Source organism: Cylas formicarius, unplaced genomic scaffold, assembly GCF_029955315.1.
Source record: "Cylas formicarius isolate icCylForm1 unplaced genomic scaffold, icCylForm1.1 PGA_scaffold_7__23_contigs__length_41026272, whole genome shotgun sequence".
NCBI classification, from domain to species: domain Eukaryota; kingdom Metazoa; phylum Arthropoda; class Insecta; order Coleoptera; family Brentidae; genus Cylas; species Cylas formicarius.
In genome coordinates this window covers 32009380-32021556 of record NW_026844352.1, presented here as the reverse complement: position 1 = coordinate 32021556, position 12177 = coordinate 32009380, and the positions used below count along the sequence as shown (strand labels likewise).

General features: G+C 39.8%; 2 protein-coding genes across 3 annotated transcripts in view; both read left to right on the top strand.

Annotated features, from left to right (window-relative positions):
- The first annotated feature begins 51 nt into the window (after positions 1-51).
- On the top strand, positions 52-7501 carry LOC132704813 (DNA polymerase delta catalytic subunit). 2 transcript variants are annotated; one of them, XM_060675081.1, is made up of 12 exons: positions 52-156; positions 221-488; positions 544-809; positions 1175-1711; positions 1762-1995; positions 2053-2218; positions 2569-3042; positions 5965-6198; positions 6252-6674; positions 6820-6949; positions 7000-7224; positions 7289-7501. In XM_060675081.1, exons 1-12 carry the CDS (start codon positions 107-109, stop codon positions 7456-7458), a joined length of 3177 nt encoding a protein of 1058 aa, XP_060531064.1. In that variant the 5' UTR covers positions 52-106; the 3' UTR covers positions 7459-7501. The 2 variants fall into 2 exon arrangements, with proteins under 2 accessions (XP_060531064.1, XP_060531065.1); XM_060675082.1 differs by lacking the exons at positions 52-156; positions 221-488; positions 544-809 and adding an exon at positions 874-1104.
- Positions 7502-7677: 176 nt separating this feature from the next.
- LOC132705725 (N-alpha-acetyltransferase 15, NatA auxiliary subunit) overlaps positions 7678-12177 on the top strand; it is a 28252-nt gene continuing 23752 nt past the window's right edge. Inside the window, exons 1-6 of the mRNA XM_060676534.1 lie at positions 7678-7831; positions 8073-8157; positions 8207-8469; positions 8527-8685; positions 9193-9915; positions 11523-12018. Of these exons, the coding sequence (XP_060532517.1) occupies positions 7775-7831; positions 8073-8157; positions 8207-8469; positions 8527-8685; positions 9193-9915; positions 11523-12018 (1783 nt within the window). The 5' untranslated portion in view covers positions 7678-7774. The remainder of the gene's footprint in view (positions 7832-8072; positions 8158-8206; positions 8470-8526; positions 8686-9192; positions 9916-11522; positions 12019-12177) is intronic.

Sequence of the window (12177 nt, the reverse complement as noted above, 5' to 3'; positions counted from 1 at the left end):
GTTACAATTGTGTCATTTATTGACGTTTGACAATCTGTCACCTTAGTTCCCGCCATTTGAATATTGTTTATTTTTTCGGGAAGGGGTTTCAAACAACCGGATCGCGATGACCAAACGGAAATCAGATGAGTTACAAACCCAATTTAAAAAATTCAAGTATGTAGCGTTTTCCACGCATAACCGCGTTGCTTGTCAACTATACGCTAGGATTTTTTTAAAGGCCTACCGCTTTGATTCAGAGACCGCCGTTGGAAAAATATGATCCGTCAAAGGACACGCTGATATTCCAGGAACTGGAGCTTGATAATTACATAGGACATCCTTATCCGGGCATGCCAGGGCCCCAAAAAGGATTCCTACCTATAATAAGGCTTTTTGGTATCACAAAGTCGGGGAATTCCGTCTGCTGCCATGTGCACGGTTTTTCCCCATATTTTTACGTTAACCTTCCTGAATCGTTTAAGCCTAGCGACTTGGCTCCGTTTAAGGTTAATCTCGTTTGACAATAGCAAATTTTCCAATATCAAGTATCTGGTTTTCTAGACAAAACTGAATGATGCCCTGGTGGCCGACATCAGAGGAGGTAACAAAGAAGGTATCATAGACGCTGTCGTAATGATAGAAATGGTGAAAGGAAAATCATTGATAGAGTACTCAGGCGAGGAAGATGAAAACTTTGCAAAAATCACAGTGTCTCAGCATAAATTCATACCTGCTGCCAAACGCCTTTTGAGTTCAGTTATAGTCTACCAGCCTCTATCATCTCACTCATTTCAATTTTTTGAAGCCAATGTGGATATCGAAACCAGGTTATGTTTTGTAGCTCATATATATTCTGCCGGAGAGTAGTACTAGGATCCTGAGTAATGTGACTGCTAATAGATGAAAGAAAGGTTATCATGTTAGGGAATAGAATCTATGAACCTATGAGTGTGGAGATAAAGTTAGCCTCTTTGAGAGAGAAATTTATTTATTTAATAATTCAATTAATATTAATTTATTTTATTTATTTATGCCAAACAAACTAAATAAATGGCTGGTTGGTTAGTAATTTTATTGTTTTTGGCTAGTGTTTTTATCTGTGGAAGATGGAGGATTGATTAGGTGAGCATTTTTGCTTACAATTCTAAATTTTCAATACATATGTAGATAATTGATAATTTTTCGAAAATAGATTCATGGTGGACACCAACATCCTGGGCTGTTGCTGGATCGAGCTCCCCTCGGGGAGATGGTTCCCGCGGACTTCCACGTCACAATTTTCGAAAACCTCAAGGTGCCAATTGGAGGTGGACGTTTCGTGGCAGGACTTTATATCACACGCTCCTGAGGGTGACTGGGCGACCGTGGCGCGTTTCCGGATTCACAGCTTTGATATCGAATGTGCCGGCAGGAAAGGGATTTTTCCTGAAGCAAATGTGGATCCAGTTATTCAGATAGCGAATGTTATCCAACTACACGGCGATGGTGATGTTTTAACTCGCAACGTGTTCACCTTAAAGTCCTGCGCCCCGATTGGTCACGCCGACGTCTTCTGCTATGACAACGAGGTGGACCTTTTATGCGCCTGGGCAGACTTTGTTCGTGAATTGGACCCCGACATTTTCACCGGCTACAATATTAACAATTTTGATTTTCCTTATCTGTTAGAACGTGCCACCTATCTCAAGGTGTCAAATTTTGAGTACTTGGGGCGCTTGCTCAATGTCAGGTAAGTCGGGTTAAGCTCCTTAGATCGTGCGAAAGTGAACACCGTTACAGGTCTGTAATAAAAGAGACGGTCACGCAGACAAAGATAGGCAAGCGAACGTATAAGACTATAAATTTCGAGGGGCGTGTCCCGTACGATATGCTGCTGGTGACCAAGCGCGATTTCAAACTGAGGTCATACACCCTGAACAGCGTTTGCCAGGAGATACTGGGCGAGCAGAAGGAAGATGTGCACTACAGTATCATTACGGACCTGCAAAACGGGGACGAGCAAACGAGGAGAAGGTGCGTGGGGGGGCGTTCTATCGAAATGTTAGGTGAATTTTTTGTCCACGCGAATAGGTTGGCGGTTTACTGTCTCAAGGACGCCGAATTGCCTGTTCGTCTGCTGAGGCGCGTGCTCAGTTTCACCAACGACGTCGAAATGGCCAGGGTGACGGGCGTTCCCATAACCAGTTTGCTAACCAAGGGCGAACAAGTCAAAGTCGTCGCTCAGCTACTAAGACATGTAAGTTCTGTGATGACAGGTCATAAAATTTGGTGTTTTACACTGAGGTCCTGAGTTAAATGAAAAATTTATTTAAATATAATTTAAAAAAAAAATTAAAATGATCGAGCGGTTTGGAATATTAAATGAAAAAACTGTTAATTTTTGTCAAATAAAGTTTTCTCATCTCATAAGTCAGGAAATGAGTGGAAAAGTCGAAAAATTAAATTAAAATAAATTGTGAAATAAACTTTTTTCCATCATTTAACTAAAATAAATAAAACTTAAAATGCGACAATTATTCAAAACAAAACAATTGGAAAAAGTAACATAATTAAAATAATTCATTAAGCCATCTATAATGTACCAAGGGCAAGCAAGCGGGATACTTCATGCCGTCGCACCAGGGCACCGGAGGTGCTGACCAATTCGAAGGGGCCACCGTTATCGAACCAGTCCGGGGATACTATACTGACCCCATAGCAACGCTGGATTTCAGCTCGCTATACCCAAGCATCATGATCGCCCACAATTTATGCTACAGCACTTTGCTTAAGTCAACGACGGCCAAAACTAAGCTGGGACTGTCCGACGACCAAGTGACCAGGACCCCTGCTAACTGTACATTCGTTAGGTCTTCGGTCAGGTCGGGTCTGTTGCCCCAAATCCTGCAGCACCTGCTGGCCGCGCGGAAGAAGACCAAAGCGCTGCTAAAAGAGGCTAAGGATCCGGTACTGCAGGCGGTACTAAACGGCCGACAGTTGGCCTATAAAATATCGGCCAATTCCGTGTACGGTTTCACGGGTGCGCAGAATGGCAAGCTGCCCTGTCTCGAAATATCAGGGGTGAGTCTTGGATTCGCGATGGTGCCATGTTTAATAAATTTACACAATTAAAGTCGAACAAAAATTGTTTGGATTTTCACAGTTATTTAATGATTTATGAAATCCGCTTGGGCAACACCGTGCCATTATCAAATACAAATACGACACCTACATATATATAATCAGGTTGTAATAGAATCCTAATTACCGTGTAGGGTTATAAATTTAAATTTAACAAGGGAGACGCATTTAAATCCAATTGATCATTAAGTAATAGATTGCAATATCTCATTTTGTTAATCTCCATAGCTTCCAACAAATTTAGTTTGTTGCTTGTGATTGATTCTGTAAAATATTAAAATCATCGTCAAACTTGTGTATTTCTGAATTTAAATGAATGACAGTTAGAATCCCAACTTTTATTTTCATACACTCTTTTATGTTCGTTAATGCGTTTCTTAAACGTTCTACCTGTTTGTCCGATAAAAATTTTGGGACATGATCCACATTTGACTTGTTGACTCCAGAATTTTAAGTTTTTCGTGATTTAGTTTTATTGTTTTTTAAAAAAATTCCAGTTGTGCTTTCAGGTTTAAAAGCAATCTTATGATTAAATTTAAGTAGATTTTAGAAATTTTGTTGCTAGGTTCTCCTATATATTTTGTTGTTTTAGAAATTTTTTGTTCGGTGTTTATTATCAACAAGATTAATAAAAATTTTAGAATATTATATTGACTTTAAACCTAGATATGTTATCAAAAATTTGTTCGAACTAATTAACAAGGTTAAAGAGATTAAAATTCCTCGTAAGGTAATTCTAGTCCCATTTGACAAAATCTATTTCCTAGCATTCCACCAATTGACGTAATAAACGTAGCAGACAATATTCTCACTCAGAGACAAGTCAACCCTATCATAAAACAAGACTTGCTAGATAGTTTAATAGTTTGTTTAGACCAAAATTATTTTCAATTTTAATAATCTATTTTACATTGCTAAAGACGGATTAATTAAAATTTTCTTGGACAGTTTAGAAAATATCATTCATAAACATCCTCTGAAGACGGTAATAAATAACTCTCTAAATTTTCTGGACTTAATTATAACTAAACTACAGAACAAATTAGATTTCTACATTTACCATAAACCCTCACACAAGGACACAATACATAAGAACACAAATCGCCGTCACACACACAATGGCTGCCTTTTATGCTTTTATCCACAGACTACTTAATATACCACATTCCACGGAAAATTTTGAAAAAGAATTAAATGTTATAAAATAAACGGCGGCCCCAATTTGATAGCTAAGATTAAAACTAAGGAGCAGTTTCAAATAACTCTTATCCCATATTAAACCCCGAACCCAAAATTTATAAAACAATAAGAACCTAGAAACATCTATCTAAATTTGGTCTTAAGGTTGCTTTTAAAACTGAAAACACCATAGGACATTTTTTAAAAAACAATAAAATTAAATTACAAAAACTCAAAAATCTGTAGGTAGAACATTTAAGAAACGAATTAACGAACATAAAAGAGCGTATAAAAATAAAAGTTCAGATTCCAACTATGCCATTCACTTAAATTCAGAATTACACAAGTTTGACGATAATTTTGATATTTTACATAATCAATCAAAAGGCAAAAAACTAAATTCATTGGAAGCTATGGAGAATAACAAAATGAGATATTAGAATCTATTATTTAATGACCAATTGGATTTAAATGCGTATCCGTTGTTAAATTTAATTTTATAACTCTACACCTGGAATTAAAAATCTATGACTACCTGTATAGGTGTCGGAATATTGTCCTGTTTTGTATTTGGTGTTGCCGAAATAACTGTCAGAAATCATTAAATAACTGTGAAAATCTGAGTATTTTTTGTTATAATTTAATTGTGTTAAGTGGATTTTTTACAATTAAAAGCCACCTCAGTCCAATTAATAAATTTACTTTTTTTTTTTCAAAAATTTCAAATTCAAAACACAAGGCCTTACAATCCTACGCCCGCTATATCAGATGTGGGATTCATTTTTTAATCGGATGTCATCGCTTCTGTTCACACTAGACGAATGTCGGACCCGATCGAAACGGGAAACGTTTGTTGTGTTGTGCCATATTATTTTACGAGAAAACAGCAAGTAAAAGAACATTTGGGTGCGCCCAGTACTGAAAGAACGGTAATTTAGCAACATTGGTGACCTTCATCGCTCAGTTGAGAAGTTTTTAAATTATTTTAGAATGCCCATAGCTACATTCAATCATCTTGGCACGAGTTTCAGTGAGCGTAAACTGTCAAAATACAAGATTTAGAGACTACATTTGTCTTGAAGAAATGATGTCGATAGTCGATATTTCTTGGGAAAGAGAAATTTCATTTAAAACTTATTTCTTTAAAGAAAATCACAGAAGTCAGTTGGAGGTACTTTAATAATTTAAATTTGATTCTTGACTAAATTTTGAGTGTTGTGCTGCAGCAGGACAAAATATTCTCACGTAAAAACATACAAACTCTGCACTGCACCCTCTGCAGCGAAGGAGTAGCGGGGAGAATTTCCGTACCCGACATCCGGCCTATGTGAACAGCGTCATATAAGCGAGCAAGATCGGACACGATTTTTGGACAATATTTGTCCGAGCCGACCAAAAACTGTGTCGGATAGATGTGAACCGCTTCATATAAAATGTTTAGCCACTAGAGCATGGCCATTAATGGAAGAAGGCAAAATGTTTAGACTTATTAAGCAAACTCTGCCAAGATTTATCGCGATAATTTTCTCTTAGCAAAATTTATTATGGCAGTATTTTATATTCAACTTTTTTACATTTACGATAGGTATTTTTTTCGTTTGTCCCCTGACATTACACACTCCCACTCATCAATTTTTTTGAGGTGAATTTCATAACACTGTATCAGGGGCGGGGCTTTTATAGAGCGTGACGGCATACGGTCGTGCGATGATAGAGCAAACGAAACGCGAGGTGGAAGCGCACTACACTGTAGCCAATGGCTACGAAAGCGACGCTAAGGTCATATACGGCGACACCGACTCGGTCATGGTCAATTTCAAGGTCAAAACGTTGGAGCGCAGTATGGAACTGGGCAGGGAGGCGGCCGAATCGATCAGCACCAAGTTTATTGATCCCATCAGGTTGGAATTCGAAAAGGTTTGCCCCTGCTCCGCCCCTTTTGCAAACGGGTGGTAATTTTTTTCCTCCAGGTCTATTACCCCTACTTGCTGATCAACAAGAAACGTTATGCGGGTCTTTACTTTACTCGCCCTGACAAGTACGACAAAATGGACTGCAAAGGTATAGAGACGGTGAGGAGGGACAACTGTCCCCTGGTTGCTGACGTCATAGGCACCTGTCTACGCAAATTGTTGATCGATCGCGATCCCGGAGGAGCCACGAACTACGCGAAACAGGTGATATCGGACTTGCTTCAGAACAACGTGGACATTTCACAGCTGGTGATCACCAAGGAGCTGACAAAGAACGATTACGCAGGAAAGCAGGCACACGTCGAGCTGATGAAAAAAATTAAGAAGCGGGACCCCGGAAACGCCCCCAAGGTGGGCGACCGGATACCGTACGTCATCACGGCCTCCACGAAGAACGCGAAAGCATTTGAAAAGGCGGAGGTAATCTTCGCGGAAAGACGATTTCCGAAGCTTTTTTCGTTTTGTTTTAAAGTCCCAAAAAATGAGTGCATTAAACTGCGTGATTTTTTATTAAAACATCGTACCCTAATATGTTCAATGTTTCTCATTAAATCACAATCTGCAGGACCCAATCTACGTGCTGGAGAACAGTATACCGATTGATGCGAAATATTACCTCGAGAATCAGCTGTCGAAACCGCTCGTGAGGATTTTCCAGCCTATATTGGGCGACAACGCAGAATCCATACTGCTGAGTACGTTTGGCCGCGCAGTCGGGTGGCTTTAACATAATTTTTGCCTTCAGGGGGGGAACACACCCGTACCAAAACAGTGGTAACATCGAAAGTTGGTGCGTTGGCAGGGTTCGCGAAAAAGAAAGAAATTTGTCTGGGATGCAAATCGGTGTTGCCTAAAGATAGGGAGACGGAGGCGGTATGTGCATATTGCCGCCCCAAGGAGTCGACCATTTATCAGCAAGAGTTAGGCCACCACCGTATGCTGGAAAACAGGTTCTCGGAGCTTTTTACGGGTTAGTAATTTATTTGGGGGTGTCGGAACGGGCTAATTAATGGTCACGTTCGTTTGCATTACAGAGTGCCAGAGGTGCCAAGGCTCGTTGCACGAGGAGATTTTGTGCACTAGCAGGGATTGCCCAATATTCTATATACGGAAAAAGGTTCAGATGGAGTTGGAGAGCTCAAAAATGAAGATTGCCAGGTTCGGGAAACCGGTGCTCCAAGACGATGAAATGCTCTCGAATTAAACATATACTTTAATCGATTTTAAATAAACAGTTTTCAATTTTACGGGAATTTTTTGTGCTTGTCATAAACACTTGCCATTCGAATTCTTCTTCTTTACACGACATTGGTCTGATGCCCAATCTGCGGTTTTGGATGATGGGTTCGCAACCTGCGGAATCTGCTTTACCGGTCGCCGTCAGCTGTCAATGAAAAACTTATCTAGTCACGTGACACGATCGACATTGGAGAGTAGGTTTGTGTGGCCACGAGGTTTGGATCCCTCAAGAATAATTGAATTTACCGGGTTTTTGGGCAGGAATTTGTCGTCATCCTGAAATGCCATCCAGTAACCCTCTTCCACCAAAAGAAAATGCGTTATTTAAAAGAATACTGGTTAGTAAATCACCATCGGAAATCCATCGGGACGATGGAACGAAAAGTAGCAATTCCGCATATTTTCTTAATTTCGAGCCTACGGATTCAAAGACGCAACGATCATCGAACTATTGCTCGACAACGTGTTAAACTTGATACGCTTAAATTGTTGGGTATTTGATTCCGTTTTCTCTTGCATAAGGGTGTTGTTGTTGCTGATATAGCCTTTAAAACGGCTAGTTATCTCACTGTCTTTCAGAAAAGTTACGAGCACAAACAATACAAAAATGGGTTGAAATTCGCAAAGCAAATTCTGTCGAATCCCAAATATCAGGAACATGGAGGTTTGGTAGACAAATGTGTGATACTTGTGATTGCAAATTGTGATTTTAGAGACACTGGCCATGAAAGGCTTAACCTTAAACTGCCTTGGTAGGAAGGATGAGGCTTATGAGTATGTAAGGAGGGGTCTAAGAAATGACCTCAAGTCACATGTGTGTTGGCATGTTTACGGTTTATTACAGAGATCAGATAAAAAGTATGATGAAGCTATCAAGTGTTATCGGAACGCCCTCAAATGGGAAAAGGACAACATTCAGATCCTTAGAGATTTGTCGTTGTTGCAAATCCAAATGCGGGACTTGGAAGGTTACCGGGTAAGTGAGGTGACTTTTGCCATTGTGATTAAATGAAGGATGTAAACTGTATTGTAGGACACCAGATATCAACTATTGATGCTGAGACCGACTCAAAGAACCTCGTGGATAGGTTATGCCATGTCTTTCCACTTACTAGAAGACTATAAAAATGCCTTAAGCATATTGGAAACATTTTTGGACCGGCAACAGGTTGAAGGGCTGGATGTCACAAAGGTATGTTGTTTCTAATAGGCCATCCTGTTTTGGGTTAGACGCAGATATAAAAAAAATATATTCAAAAAATTTCTATAGATAGATATCTTTGTCTGGGCATTTCCAGATTTATGTTAACTTTTGCGTATTAAATTTATTCTTTGTGTATTAATTGTTTTAATCGATTATATTCATACAATCAGTGAAATCACTGCTTAAAAATGTTGAGTGCAATGCTTAAGCAATTTTAGTTAAAAAACTGGCAATGTTAACCAAATCGTGTCTGCATTCTATGTCCGAATGATAGTTTTAGGTTAGGTGACGTGTCTTTCCCTTGAAAAACGCGTAAAATTTCCCATTAATTTATATTGTTTTGATATGAGGTTCTGTCAAATAGTCCTGATAATTTTTTAGACATCAGTTTTTTCAATTTTTTTCTGTTATTTATCATTTAAAACTTATAATGCAAATTTTATTTTCCCAAATTTTTGTATGCAAGGGGTGTGTGACGCCATTTAACGCTTTCAGAAAGTAAACAACATCGATTATGAGCACAGCGAATTGCTGCTGTACCAAAACTTGGTGATACAGGAATCCGGCGACCTTGCGGGTGCCCTAAGGCACCTCGAAACTTTCCAAGACCAAATTGTAGATAAGTTAACACTTAAGGAGAATCTAGCTGAACTCAACTTGAAGCTCAAAAATTTCGAACTTTCGGCCTCTTACTACAAAGAACTGATTGCCCGAAATCCCGAGAACACCCTGTATTATAAGAAACTGATTGAGGCGCAGCGTTACACCCGTGAAGAGGAAGTAGTGAATTTTTACCGGGAGTATGGGGAAAAGTATCCCAGGGCGATGCCTCCGCGTCGGTTGCCACTCAGTCACGCAACCGGTGACACTTTTAGGGTTTTAGTTGACAAATACATGAGAAAAGCCTTGTCGAAAGGGGTGCCTCCTTTGTTTGTAGACCTGAGGAGTTTATATACTGACCCGGTAAAAGTAGAGGTTATCGAAAGTTTGTTGGTGGGTTATGTGGACTCCTTGAAACGCCTCAGCAAATATAGTGTGACTGAGGGAAAGAATGGCCCGAAGGAGCCGGCTAGCGCCCTTTTGTGGGTTTATTATTATTTGGCGCAGCACTACGACTACCTGGGTAGGACGGAGAAGGCGTTACAGTTTATCGACACGGCGATCGAACACACCCCGACCTTAATCGAACTGTTTGTTACCAAAGGACGGATCTATAAGGTAATAAAAAAATATCTCTCCGTCTTTTTCTCAAAATATGACAGTTTGCCACCAGGGAAGCAAAAAATAGGTTAGTTTGTTTTCTTTTCCTTTTCAAATTCCAAAAAAACATTCAATAAAGGGAGAAAACTAAACATAAAAGTCATGAAAGTTTCGAATTGAAAACAAATAAAATCTCCACTCTTAGACTTAATAATAATAGCCTTCACAAATCAAAACTTTTGTTTTTATTTACTTACATTTGTGAACCTCATTATTTTATACGGTCAGGCGCATACGTGTCAAATAAGTTTTTCGGCTTACCCAGTTCCAGTGCCTAACCTAACGGTCTCCTAAAGCGCATTTCTCACTGGGCAAATGTTTACAAAATTGCTTCGGGTATGTGCGGTGTCTGGGGCGCTATTCTCGAATTAGGTAATATTGCGACAGTAGTACGGTAAAGTTTAATAATGGGCCGGTGTGATATTTTCGTAGAGATGGGACTGATTTTCCACATATGCCTCTAAATTTTTCTTTCTAAACATCGATCTCCACACACTTAACTCGTTTTCTCGGAACATTTAACGTGACCTGGGCATATTTTAAGAAAATGCTGCTGTAAAAATGCTACTGTCATCAACCATATTGGTCGAACGTCGTAAGGTCTTATCAGTTGAAAGCGAGAGTTCAAATGAGGGCGCATTTATGATTTATTTAGAATCTAGATCATAATTTTTAACACGAAGAAGCATAATTCTATGCTAAAAACGAAGTAAAATAAAATTAGGTTAGGTTTTTTTTTAATTATTCCTAATGGCCACGACTACATAGGGTTATTCGGGCAGCTTACAATAACGGGTAATTACATTCCAAAATTCTTAAAGGGTGCCTTCATAAATAAAGCGCCTCCAGTAAGTAAGTATACAGGATATCCAATCCCATCTGGCTTGGATACCAGCGTGAATACAAGAAATCCCGAAACCGAGCGATACAACATACAAATCCATTGACATCCACACAAAACAAGAACTAATTCACAAAACTATTGGTACTGCGCCTCTAACAATTCAATTAAAAGAAGTACTGAACTGAAGAAGTACGACACTATTTTTCAATCGATTTCTAATTTTTCTTGAACCGGGCTCGAACAAACCTCTGCCATGTGCAATGGGTCTCTCGCCAATCTTGGGTTAGATTAAATAAATTTTTCTGCGTCTTCTTCTCCTCGGTACGTTTTAATTTCCTGGCATTAACGAATTTACGTACGTGTTGCCAAACGAAGAAAACGTATGTGAATTATTTCAAGAATTTCGACCCTGGTAAGTGGAAAGCATTTGGAAATAGAATGTTCTCCAAGGGTCGGCAATCTTTGTCGCTGGTCGCACATTCAAATGCAACTTATGCACTATACTTTTGTTGGCACGCATTTTGGTCACCAGAAATACGCTCACGCTCAAAATTTTTTGATTTTTTCTTAAAATTATAAAACCTGGTGGTTTTATTTTAAAATAGATAACCTGCAGCAATTCGTTTGCGCGACGGTGACAAACGAACGCGCCTATCTGGATGAAGGCGAGAACTTCTGGGATTTCATTTAACTTAATCAACACGTGGTTTTTTTTTCCTAGCATGCCGGCGACCCCCAGGAAGCATATAGGTGGCTGGACGAGGCCCAAGCGATGGACACCGCGGACCGTTACATAAACTCGAAGTGCGCGAAGTACATGTTGCGCGCGAATCTCATCAAGGAGGCGGAGGAGACGTGCTCGAAGTTTACGCGCGAGGGCGTGTCGGCGATGGAGAACCTGAACGAGATGCAGTGCATGTGGTTCCAGACGGAGTGCGCCCTCGCGTATCAGCGACTCGGCCGTTACGGCGAAGCGTTGAAGAAGTGCCACGAAATCGACCGGCATTTCTCGGAAATAATCGAGGACCAGTTCGATTTTCACACATACTGCATGAGGAAGATGACGCTGCGGTCGTATGTCGGCTTATTGAGGCTCGAGGACGTATTGAGGGGTCACCCGTTTTATTTTAAAGCGGCCAGATGCGCGATCGAGGTTTACCTGCATTTGTTCGAGCACCCCTTGAAGGCGGAGAGCGCAGAACAGGAACTGAATACCGGTGAGTTTATTTAACCTCAAAATTTCATCTGTCATTTTCCTTCTAAAAAGAATTTTTTCACGTTGTTTTTGTTATTATTGTGTCGCCTAGCCTATGCTGACAATACAGGAACAGACGCAACTATGTAAACATTTTTTGAGAAGGTCCATTCAACGTGCG